A 12660-nucleotide genomic window follows, 5' to 3' on the forward strand; every position below is an offset into this window, starting at 1 on the left:
GATTGGAACAGCTTGTTAACTCAGTCCAGTGCTTTATTTGTGCACAGCCCCATGGCACATGTCTGCACATTAAGAACGTATAATGGAGAGTATCCTTCAAAATGTAAGTGCCATGGCCACTTTCAAACCTCTTGTAACTGATGTTAAGAGGAGAAGGCGTTACCTAGGCAACAAAGTGTGCAAGGATGAAATCAAGGCAAAGAAGGTACTCTAAAGGAGCATCTTGTGGTATTCCTTAGAGCCGAACATGACTAGTGCTGAACTGAATGTGTTAGATGAAATCACTTTAGGTCCAGGTAAACTTCTTACCAAGTGGGTGTAATCTCGTGTCATTTGGGTTCATTTTGTGGTAACCAAGGTTCCTGAAACTACTCACTTACTCTAACTGGACTAATTAGGTACCATCTGCTGCAAAACATTAGCTCGAGAACATGAAACAATTTGAAGATTCCCAACACAAGTGGCTGCTGTATGCGGCAAATATGTTTTTAGCACAAAGCGGGGCTTATCATCCATAAAGAACACAAGGACGCATTTTGTGCAAACATCCATCGCCAAACACCAGTCCTGCATTGTGCTTAATTATGCAGTTTCGTGTAGTTTTTCTGAAAATGCACATTAGTCACAATTCACACAACCACACATAACTTCAAATACCTCAAAACCTATCACTTCATGAACTTTCCAAGATGTAGAAAGTTGTTACACAAATATGCTACTCTTAAGTCCAATGCTACCATATACTAGGGATTTACAGGGATACACCATTAGGCCACTTGTGGGATGTAGAATACAGTTACCAACTACATTTAGGGGAGAGAGCACTGACACTGGACTCCTGGTTAGCAGGATCAGTCAAAACACACTGACACCAGGCAAAAAGTGGGGGGAACCATGTCAGAAAAGACCTACTTTCCTACAGCATCAGAGATTTCAAACCAAGGAAGAACCCACCCCGTGGTATCAGTGATTCCAAACCAAGGAAGAACCCACCCCGTGGTATCAGTGATTCCAAACCAAGGAAGAACCCACCCCGTGGTATCAGTGTTTGCAAACCAAGAAGGAGCCCACCTGGGTGGCATCAGTGATTCCAAACCAAGAAGGAGCCCACCTGGGTGGCATCAGTGATTCCAAACCAAGAAGGAGCCCACCTGGGTGGCATCAGTGATTCCAAACCAAGGAAGAACCCACCCCGTGGTATCAGTGTTTGCAAACCAAGAAGGAGCCCACCTGGGTGGCATCAGTGATTCCAAACCAAGGAAGAACCCACCCCGTGGTATCAGTGATTCCAAACCAAGGAAGAACCCACCCCGTGGTATCAGTGATTCCAAACCAAGGAAGAACCCACCCCGTGGTATCAGTGATTCCAAACCAAGGAAGAACCCACCCCGGGATTGTGTTGAGGTGAAATCTGCCAGATGTGATTACAAGTCTTCTTAGTGCCAAACGGTGCTGGAAATGGAAACCCTTTGCTCTGGGAGCCCACACATTGGGGGTTAATGTGGGCAACTACAAAGTGGTGGTGGCACAAGGGGCAGAGTCATGGAAAGCAGCCTGACAGTCAGTTTTTACATTTTTTAAAAAATTCTGTCACAAAGAAACTGGCACCAACAATAAACGTGACAGTAAATCTCTTCCGGCTTAATTGGTTGCAAAGGCCGCATTGTAAGTCTCTTATGGGGTTGAGGAACCTGCTGGCGAGAGATTTTTGTCCCTAGTAAGGCTCAGGCAATAATAGTGCTAGAAAATCAACTCTGATAGTTAATGCGCTTGCTGGACACCTTAATGTTTTGTCTGTGGACGAATGGTGCCGCCCCAATCCCTTGGAGTAGATGGTGATAAAGTTACTAAAGAGGGACAGTGCCATAACATTCTGTAGAAAGGATATATTTCAGTTAAACAACTCGGGGGGAAGGGGACAAATGGAACTAAGGAGGACATGATATGATGTGGGGACAGGACAGAGGTTTTGGATCGAGACAATCCAGGCCCTAACAGGGCCAACAGCGCATAGTAAACAGGAGACGTCCTTCGTCTCCCCATCCTTTGTATGTTTGGACTGGAGAACCTAGGCGGAGGGGCTCAATGAGTTAGCATGGGGTTGGTTGCTGATGAGCCCAGGAACTGATAGCAGGCCACTTTCAAGTCACACTGTTACGTGTGGCACACCCAATGGTATTTCTTTACACCTTCGAGGTTATATTCTTGGAGTGGTCTCCCATCACTTTTCAAGCTAGAAAGGTACCTTCTGAAGTTCCATCAAAGGCTAGGAACACACTTTCTATACAATGGTTATAATTAATCTATTCATGCATCTCTCTTAGTTCCGGTCTCAATCATCTCCCTCATAAATCCAACATCCCTCCTTCATCCATGGCTCCGGTCCCAGCACTGGGGTTCCTGGTTTGCCTGTCAAGAAAATGAGGATACCAATAGTACTTATATACAGAGGTCCCAGGGCCTCTTGTACCAAAGAAGGATCTCTCCCTCATCTGCGACTTTAAATGACACACCATGCTAAACGTGCATATTTACGGATCCCTGGGGGCCAGTATAATCTCTGGGCATTCATGCCAAAAATTTTTTTTTTAAATATGTAAAATAATTGATGTTCTTTGTCAATACATCCTTATTCAAGATTACTTATAAAAATGTTTGCCAAAGTAGGAGCATATTGTTCTCCCATGGTTGTTCCACAATTATTGCTTCTTCTGAAAAGGCAACTCACAAGTACAACACCAATACCAACCCAGCTAGAACACAAGGTGCACTGTTGTGAGAAACAAACCACACTGTTCACAAAGGAAACAGTTACACTTCCCACTTTCACACTCTGACATTTCTCTGTCTCGCGTGTTATAACCACATATCATGTGCTACGTGTACAAGAGAGTTTACAAGCGCAAAGTGAACCTTGTTATCTCTCTGCCCCATCTAGGATTCATCTTAGATGTTTGTAAGGAGAGATTAACTTGGCCCTGCAGCTACCCCATGGGGCTTGTTTCCCAGGCCTCATACACAAACACCGGTGAAGTCCCTCAAGTGCATTAAAATATATTATAAAGCGATCAGTTGCTCAATGAAAGATTCTCTCCCACTCTGTGGAAGCGAGTCGGTCCCGGGGCCCATTACTCACCCTGCCAGTTCTGGATCTTCAGATCCTGCCACTCTCTGTGCTGTGCGCCTCTGGGGGATTCTGGGGGTTCCTTGTCCTGCAGCAGTATGTGGGCACAGTTCAGGTGCTGCTGCTCACAGGCCACGTGCAGGGCCGTGTTCCCATTCCGGTCCTGGAGATCCAGATTCACACCCTTCAGCACCAGCGCCCGCACCACCTCAGCCTGGTCCAGGTACACAGCGAGGTGTAGAGGGGTCTGCAGAAGAAACCACGAGAGGGTCGTCACTGCTCGGGGGAGCCCAGGAACAGTCAGTGGCATTCAGGAGGACCTTAGGTTGCCCTCAGTGCACTCAAGAGAGGAAGATCCGTCACGACTCAGGTGAACACAGGAAGGGCCTAGTGCAACCTGCTCGGAGTGCACAAACGGCACGGTGGTGACCAGGTGGTCACCGGTCCCAGAGCACAGCCGGTGTCCAGAGGGTGGCACGGCGCTTGCGTGAACACTGGAAGTGACACATGCTCAGAAACACACGCAGGATGAAAGCAGGAGAAAGTAGAGATGAAGGGCTAAGCACCAGAGGAAGGGGTCCTAAAGGTAATCTCAGGAGAGCATACACTGGCTGACCTAGGGTTTCACTGAGAGCCTCGGGCCAGCAAAGATAGTGTCTGAAGCAGAGACAACGCTATACTCCATGTGTAGAGATCCAGCAAGGACAATGGAAGCCAGGGACTAAATACAGGAAGGGAGTAAGGCCCGTTGGACAACCTGTTCTGCAGCTGGAGGCGAGTCTACACTGAAGAACCCTTTATGGCCAGGAGCCCCCAGGGTTGGACCCGACATCTGCTAACGCTCAGTGCAGTAGACCTGGGCTGTGAGAACATCCAAGGGGTCAGAGCTGTGAGTCCATCTGAGGGACCTGGGCTGTGAGTCAGTCTAACATACCTGGACTGTGAATTCATTTGAGGGACCAGGGCTGTGAACTGATGTAAGGTACCAGGGTTGTGAGTAAATTAACGTAAGAGCTTTCAGCTTATCTGAGTGACCTAGTCTGTTAGTCAATGTAAAGGAGCTCAGCTGTGAATTGATGTAAGAGACCTGGGCAGTGAGTAAATGCAAGGCAAGGGGTTGTGAATCGACCTATGGAATTGGGGGTGTGAGCCGATCTAAGGGACCTGAGCCATAAGTCGGTATAAGGTCAGGGGCATAACACAGGCCCCTGCAGCACAGGGGTGCCCAACCCTCCAAGGGGCCCCTAACCCTTCAAAGGGGTCCCCATTCAGTTCAAGGCGAAAGAATATGTGGGGGATATGGGAGACCTTGCGGGCCCCTCCACCTTCTGCAGGGTATCCCCATCATTTCGCTTTATGCCACTGGGTCTGGTCAATGAGTTAATCTGGGGGACCTAGGAGGTGAGTCAAGTTAAGGGACTTGGGCAGTGAGCAAGAGCAGGGGACATGGCTGACAGTCCATCTAAGGGGTCGGTGGTGAATACATTTGAGGGACCAGGGTTAGTCGATATAAGGGATCTGCGCTGTGAGTTAGCCTAAGAGACCTCTAGGGTGATCTAAGTGAAGTCTCTTGAAGGATATTTTGAGGTCAGGCCATCACAGTTTTATGCAAATTATGCCTGCTTTCCAAAGTATTCAAAAGAGACCCTTCCCCACCAGTGACCGAGCCTCCCCCTCATTCTGTTGCACTCACCTGGAAGAGGTCATTCTGCACTTCCGCCATCTCAGTGGGGACCAGAGAAATGATGTCCAGAGCGAGGTCCTGGACTTCGTGAATGATGGCGAGATGCAGGAGCCTAGAAGAAAGGACAGAAGCTGTCATCTCATCAGCATCACCCAACTGGGACCGACTGATAGAAAGAGAGCTCAGAGAGTACCACTAGAACGAGTTAGAGACTTCTGGAGTAAAAACCATACAGTGTCAGTGAGAACATCATCCTTTGCAGGGATGTTATATCACAGAGGGAGGGGCCAACATACAAATATATTATGTCTTTGTTAGAATGCGAGAAAAAAAAAATGGTGATGGCTGAAATACTGGAATTAATCTCAGATACTGGTAATTATTATGGCACACGTGCATTTCATTCCATCATTTTTTTTTCACTATGCCACTCCAGAGAGCGGGTAACCAAATGCAAATTAGACTGGGGCCCAGATTTACAAAGCTCTTGTGGTGCCCTTGCATCGCATAAAGCGACGCAAGGCAACGCAAGGGCCAAAGTGACATTTAGTAAGCCACACAAAGCCATCTTGCGTGGATCTGCATCACTTAGTAAATCCAGAGTGATGCTGGGAGCACAAATCGCTGTCTTGCATTACTCTGCGTTGGGAAGGCGTTTCGTGGGTGGAGTGTGGTTTTCTCATGCTTTGTGCATTCCCAGATGTACTAAGGGTAGTAAACCTAGCAATGCATCAAAAATGCTACACCATCCCACTGGAGATGTAAACTTGTTATGTCTTCTTTCTATGTTTGCTGCATTCTGTAGCACACATAGAAAGAAGAAAATGCCTCGGAGGATTGTTTTTGTGCAAGAAGGTGTTCGTTCCTGCACAAAAGAATCCTGCCTGTAACGCAGGAACCCGTGCACTATGGTGCAAGGGAGCCTGCATTGGCGCTAGGCAGTACTCAGTGCGCCAGGGCAGAGAGAGCAGGAATGCGCCCTATCTTTGTAAATATGACGCATTCCTGCTCTCTCCATTTGACGCAGCGCAGCAGGTTGTCTTGTTGTGTTGCGTTGCACCAAATGTTGGTAAATATGGTTCTGAGTCCTTATCCAATAGGAATACTCTTAAATTTATAGGCCACGCCCCTTCATAAGGAGAACAAGTGACTCCAGATTGGTTTTGGACTTATGGGGCCTCGGCAGTGAGATGCAGCTTGAGTCCAGTGGCCCACTGGGCAGAAGAGCCATGTCTGGGCACCCCGTTGCAAATAGGGTGTCACACTCACAGAAACAAAAGTGATAGATGGAAAGCTTGACTTGATCCCAGCTATTAATAATTACCCTAGTACCTATGCATTCCAGTCCTTTGTTTTACACTCACTGTGCCACGCTAGACTGGGAGAAACCATATGCAAATCAGTCTCGGTCCTCCTCCAATAGGACGAGCCCTGCCTGAACTGCCGGGCAACGCCCCCTCAGAATAGAGATGGATTTAAAGAGGTACACTAGGTTTAAAGTGAGTTTAGTGTGAAAGAGAATGAATATATAAAAGAAATACCCTGAAATGTGGTTTATAAAGTCTCCGAGCTACAAGCAGAAGGTCGCACTGTTGCGCTCAAACCCCACTGCATCAAAGTCAAATCTGACACTTTTTGTGAACATATGTTAAGTAAGGCAAGCTGTTTATGGTTAAACTAGGCCAACGTTGCAGAGAGTCCTAAAAGGAATACATTTTAAGGACAGCAGATCATTTGTTGCTGCCACAGGATACCACAGAGAACCGAGAGGATCTTCAAAATGGACCTTAAAACCCTTCTCTACCAAAAACGCTTTTCTCAATAACGCTCCTTGTCAAGCCCCCCGCTAGGCGTGCATCCCCACATTTAATGGAGTGACCCTGACTGATACATGGCACCTTTGAGAGGTATAATGACCTTTCAACTTCAACTCTGTAAATATGAATGTGTGTTTTTGTAACCCTAATCTCGTATTTAGTAACTATGGGCCAGATGTACCAAACTTTTTGCACGTTGCAAACAGCGATTCGCCACTCGCAAGGGGGTCACAAATTGCGACCCACCTCATTAATAATAATAAGTTGGTGGGCCTTTAAGACCCCCTTGCGAGTCGCAGATGGTGTCAGGGACACCATCCTACATTCTGGATTGCGACTTGCAAATTGCGAGTCGCAATCCAGAATTTTGCTACATCTGGCCCTATATGTATTGTCACCTAGTGCCATGCTACTCGAACTTTCTCAGGTAACTTTCTTTCGCTGTATTGTAAAGCACTCTGACACCTCTGGGTAATGTCCGCGCTATTTAAAATGCATAAATGAATAGATAAATAAATAAATGAGAGGGCGCCCCATTCCTTACAGATGAGACAACCCCGCCCCCCCCTTCTCCCCAACTGCACCTCACTCAGTGACGTCTGCTCTGTGCCCACAACAGGACAGCACAAGTCTTGCATTAAAACATACAAATGATGCTACCCACGGGGGAGGAGGTGTACTCCTGGCAGCAGTGCTTTAATTGGGCCGGTACTCCCCAGTACTGAGTACCGGCACTTCTATTTTCCCACTTAAAGCACGGCCTGCAGGCCACGTAAACTCCAGACCTGGGGCCGATAAAATGTAGGACAATCAATATATCGCGTAATCTGGGAGCGGTGGGTGGGTGGGTCTTGAACAAATTGTCTTGAGAGTTACAAAACGGACACACAGGAGGATCACCTTTATTTAATGCTTCCTGGGTGCAATAACCAGGAAGATATACATACGTGACGTGAAATTAACAGCACAGATGCTGAATGCAAACATATATCTCCCGATCTTAGTTTATACTTAACAAAAGTAGTGAAAATAGAGCTATTTTACATCAAATCGGGCTTCGTCATCTGGTCGTGACGTCAGTCTCAGATTAATAATCTCGACAATATAAACTTTTGATCAAAAAACAAAGCTCGGTTGAGTTTTTTACAGTATTCTTGTTTTTCAGATTTGACTAAGTACATGCTCTGCGGTTGTTTTTATTGATTTTCTTGTTTGTTCCTTGTTTTTATTTGTTTATCTCTGAACAGACTCCTTCCTGCTTGCAGCAGAGCCCTTCACTGGAATCACTGGTTCTTTCACGGCTCTCTGTGCCCGGACCCCCGCACCGCCCCCAGTGGACGATCCAGGGACGCCTCTGGATAAAAAGGTTAATTTTAGGGGGAGTTACTTCTTCAAAGCTGGCATCTGTTGGGCTCGAACGAGCACATGCCAAGTACTGAGGGGCATTTAAACATGAGAATAGTTGCAATTTCCGAAGCCAGTTTAAATGTGACGTAAGGGCCAGAGCTGCCAACTCTGGAGCTGGGGAACCAGGTTGGAGTCCCGGCGTCGGCTCATCATCCTGTGATCCTGGGCAAATCACTTCACCTCCCCGCGCCTACAAAAATGGATGTGCCCTTGTGTAATGTGACTGGTGCTCATGTAAAGCGCTGCGATACCTTCGGGAGGAGTTCGCGCTGTATAAAAACTTCAGAAAACAAATAACAACAACAACAAAAAACCTCTGCATTGACTAGGGGGCGTGTACTAAAGATGCGTTGGGTTAGTGATAGATAGGCCGTGGCAGGTGGAGGGGGGACCACACTCTAAATAGGTGGGGGGGGGTGTGCCACACCCCCCACAGGGGGACCCTGCAGAGGTACCCCAACTTCACTGAGTGTAGCCTTGGCTCACATGTAACAGTGCCAGCCTGAACAAAAGATGTGGGACGTGAGACAGCAACCAACATAAGATCATCAACAAACAGGCACTGAGATCTCCACCGCGGGCTTAAGTGCAGCAAAAAAAACAGAAGAGAAATAACATAAAAATGGAGCAAATTGGTGGTCAAAATGTATAATGCTGAACAAAACTTCCTTAGGACCCACAATAGTCCCAGTGCCTGGCTGCTGCTGAAAGAAGCGTGTCAAACCACCAGCTGCCACTAGAGGGCAGGAGCACTCCAGGATGGGCGAGGAGGAACCTCAGCCAATGGTGCTTTATAGAGGAAGAAAAGTAGTACAAAGTCATGGTCACCCCATCAACCACGGTGCTATAATGAGTGTGTTTTAATTGTGGTCTCTGGTTCCCCCTGCTGACAGCAACGCATCATTGCAGCACTCATTTCTAGTCCCTGAGATGGTCTGGGGATGAGCCCTTCTCTTCAGTGAATTATCCAAAGACTATTGTCAACCACGTTATTGTGGCAACAGCGCCCTCTGTGGTTGTCAGCAGCAGATGTCTTCTAATGGCAAAAGTCTGGGAAAGAGAAGCAGCTAGGGCAGGGCGAAGAGGAACAGACCAGTTCATGCTTGCTAGGATAATCAGTAAAATAGCTCATCCAGGCCAAGGTTTTGCTTTGCATTCTGGGACTTGTAGTACTGTTTATACCATTATACATAGGGTGACTACCCATCCGTAATTTTCACGGACTGCCCGTAGTTTCACCCTGCCGTCCGTTGGCCGTGAAGTGTTACTTAACAAATGGCATTTGTCCGTGATTTTACCCTTTGGGCAAAAGCACAAAACTTAATTTGACAAGTTTCCCCAGCTGGAGTGTGAGGGAGGGAGTCTCTGTGCTTTGATCCCCAGGGAGGGCAGACAGATAAGAAGCAGGCCTTCTTGCCAGGGTGCCTCCTTCCTGGAAAGAATGCAGATGTGGGCAACTGGTGAATCTGCAAATGTAAAGGGGCTTGGAAGCCTGTATTGGCTTTAATGGAAGAAGTCACATGAAACTTTCTGAGGGCAAAGATATTTTCTTTTTGAGAGGTACTGGAAGGGTGTGCCAAGCTGAGCTGTGGAGTGCTCCCATTCGCCCCCAGCTGACCCCTCCCCCCCCTCCTACCTCTTATGGCGGCCGCTGCGCGACAGTGGTAGCGACCCTTGACCCAAGGGTAGGTCGCTCCCCCTGCCGCTGCAGCTCCTCCAAGTTCCCGAGTTCCTGTGTTCCTGAGACCCACCTAACTGTAAGTACCCCCCTCCTCCCAGCCCCTCGCCCTGCCCCGCGCCACTCACCTTCTCTCCTGCTCCTGCTTCTTTTTCCTCCTCTCTGTCTCTTCCTCCTCGCTCCCCCTCTGCAATCTTCTTCTGTGTTCTTCTGTTCTTCTGTTCTTCCCTTCTGTTCTTCTGTGTTCTTCCGGTCTTCTGTGTTCTTCTTCTCTGTTCTTCTCGGTGCTTCTGTGTTCTTCTTCTCTGTTCTTCTCTGTTCTTCTCTGTTCTTCTGCTCTTCCGATCTTCTGTGCTTCTGTCTTCTGTTCTTCTGTCTTCGGTTCTTCTGTTCTTCTATTCTTCTGTTCTTCTGTCTTCTGGTCTTCTGTCTTCTGCTCTTCCGGTCTTCTGTTCTTCAGTCTTCTGTTCTTCTGTCTTCTGTTCTCCTGTCTTCGGCTCTTCTACCTCCTCCGTCTTCTTCCCCCGAGCCTGCCCTCCTGCTCCTTCCTCATCCCCCTCCCTCACTCGCCTCCCCCTCTCTCACCCCTAGCTAACCCGTTCGCTATCTACCTCCCTCACTCCTCCTATCTTCCTATCTCTCTAGCTCCCTATCTCACTATCTAACTCCCCCACTCTCCACCTCCTCCTACCTACCTATCTGTCTATCTATCTATTTCCCTATCTATCGACTTCTCTATCTATTTTCTCTATCTATTTCTCTATCTCTCCCCCCCTCCCGCCACCCCCTCTACTACCTATCCCCCTATCCTCTCACTCTACCTCTCTCCCTCACCCACCTCTACAACCCCCCCTCCCCTATCTTCACAACCCTACTCCTATCTCTCTCCCTAATCTCCAAACCTCCTAACACTCACCCTCCTCCACCCTAAACCCCCTCCCCCAGCTCCTCTCACTCTACCTGTCCCCCCCCCTCCCTCGCGCTTTCCCGCCGCGACCTCCTGCACGCCCCCGCCCCCCAGCTCCCATTCGCCCCCAGCTGACCCCTCCCCCCCCTCCTACCTCTTATGGCGGCCGCTGCACGACTGCGCAGCGGGCGCGCCGGAGGCGCGCCAGAGGCAAGCCCGTCTGCGCCCGTCCGCGCCTGGCCCGCGCCCAGCGCCACGACCCCTGGTCCCCAGCTCCCCCAAGCCCCGCTGATCCGCTACGACCCCACCACCCTCCACGCCCTCAACCCAGGGCGCTCCAAAACCTGCTTCCTAGCTCACCCCAAACGCACCCATGGACCCTTCGCCTGCAACTCCTGCAAACGCATCTTCCACCACGCAACTACCACGACCACAAGCCCACGCGCCATCAACCACCTCAAGTGCATCCTGATCAACGCTCGTTCCGTCCACAAGCACGCCGTTGAACTTTGGGACCTCCTGGACTCCACAGCCCCGGACGTCGCCTTCATCACGGAGACATGGATGAACGCCTCCTCTGCTCCAGACATCGCTACCCGCCATCCCCGAAGGCTACAAGATCTCCAGAAAAGACCGCACCAACCAAGTAGGAGGAGGTGTCGCCATCATCTTCAAAGACTCCATCAGCGTCACCACCTCCACCGAAGACCCCCCCCTCGCCGCTGAACACCTGCATTTTCAGATTCGCACCGACCCAAGGACCACCCTCAGAGGATCCCTCGTCTACCGTCCTCCCGGACCTCGCGCCTCTTTCAGCGACGCCATCGCCGACTTCATCTCCCCGCACGCCCTCGCCTCACCGGACTACATCCTCCTAGGCGACCTCAACTTCCATCTGGAACAAAACAACGACCCCAACACCACCACCCTGCTCGACAACCTCGCCAACCTCGGCCTCAAACAACTGGTGAACACCGCCACCCACATCGCCGGACACACGCTCGACCCTATCTTCTCCGCCAGCAAACACGTCTTCTTCAGCCACACCTCTGCCCTACACTGGACCGACCACAGCTGCGTCCACTTCACATTCCGACGCGAGACCTCCCACCTCCGCACTCAACCCACCCCTCGTCGACAGTGGAACAAGATCCCTGAAGAGCAACTCTTCTCCGCTCTCGCCGCCAACCAACCCACCCTCACCACCGACCCCAACGACGCAGCTCTCAACCTCACAAACTGGATCTCCAACTGCGCTGACAACCTTGCTCCCCTCAAACGCACGCATCGACAGACCAACACCAAAAAACCTCTCTGGTTCTCTGACACCCTCAAAGAATCAAAGAAAACTTGTCGTGCCCTTGAGAAGGCCTGGCGCAAGGACCACACCGCAGACAACATGACCGCCCTCAAGAACGCTACACGCGAACACCACCACCTGATCCGCACTGCCAAAAAGAACTTCTTCACCGACAGACTAGACAAAAACAGCCACAACAGCAGAGAACTCTTCAGCATCGTCAAAGAGTTCTCCAACCCCAGCGCCAGCGCCAACGCCGTCACGCCCTCACAGGATTTGTGCGAATCCCTCGCCACTTTCTTCCATCGCAAGATCAGCGACCTCCACGACAGCTTCGGACACCAGACCCAACCATACACCACTGAACCCGCTTCCCCGGACATCACCCTCAACAACTGGACCCACATCAACACGGAAGAAACCAAATCCATCATGAACTCTATCCACTCCGGCGCCCCTTCGGACCCCTGCCCGCACTTCATCTTTAACAAAGCCGACGACATCATCGCCCCGCACCTCCAGACCGTCATCAACTCTTCTTTTTCTTCTGCTACCTTCCCCGAATGCTGGAAGCACGCTGAAGTCAACGCCCTACTAAAGAAACCTACGGCTGACCCAAGCGACCTGAAAAACTTCCGCCCCATCTCTCTTCTACCTTTCCCAGCCAAGGTAATAGAAAAGACCGTCAACAAACAGCTGACCACCTTCCTGGAAGACAACAACCTGCTCGACCCTTCACAAAC

The 12660-nt window shown here is 49.8% G+C and overlaps 1 protein-coding gene and 1 long non-coding RNA gene across 3 annotated transcripts in view; one reads left to right on the forward strand and one right to left on the reverse strand.

Moving 5' to 3' along the window:
• NFKBIE (NFKB inhibitor epsilon) overlaps window positions 1-12660 on the reverse strand; it is a 161720-nt gene that overhangs the window by 25973 nt on the left and 123087 nt on the right. For both annotated transcript variants that reach the window (XM_069236370.1, XM_069236368.1), the window contains 2 exons: window positions 4818-4920; window positions 3137-3371 (listed from right to left, as the gene is read on the reverse strand). In XM_069236370.1, coding sequence (XP_069092471.1) covers window positions 3137-3371; window positions 4818-4920 — 338 coding nt within the window. The remainder of the gene's footprint in view (window positions 1-3136; window positions 3372-4817; window positions 4921-12660) is intronic.
• The window catches only part of LOC138296877 (uncharacterized), a 217538-nt gene continuing 212749 nt past the window's right edge, over window positions 7872-12660 (forward strand). The window contains exon 1 of the long non-coding RNA XR_011203918.1: window positions 7872-7991. This is a non-coding gene — a long non-coding RNA (uncharacterized lncRNA). The remainder of the gene's footprint in view (window positions 7992-12660) is intronic.

This window comes from Pleurodeles waltl, chromosome 5 (assembly GCF_031143425.1).
Source record: "Pleurodeles waltl isolate 20211129_DDA chromosome 5, aPleWal1.hap1.20221129, whole genome shotgun sequence".
NCBI lineage: Eukaryota > Metazoa > Chordata > Amphibia > Caudata > Salamandridae > Pleurodeles > Pleurodeles waltl.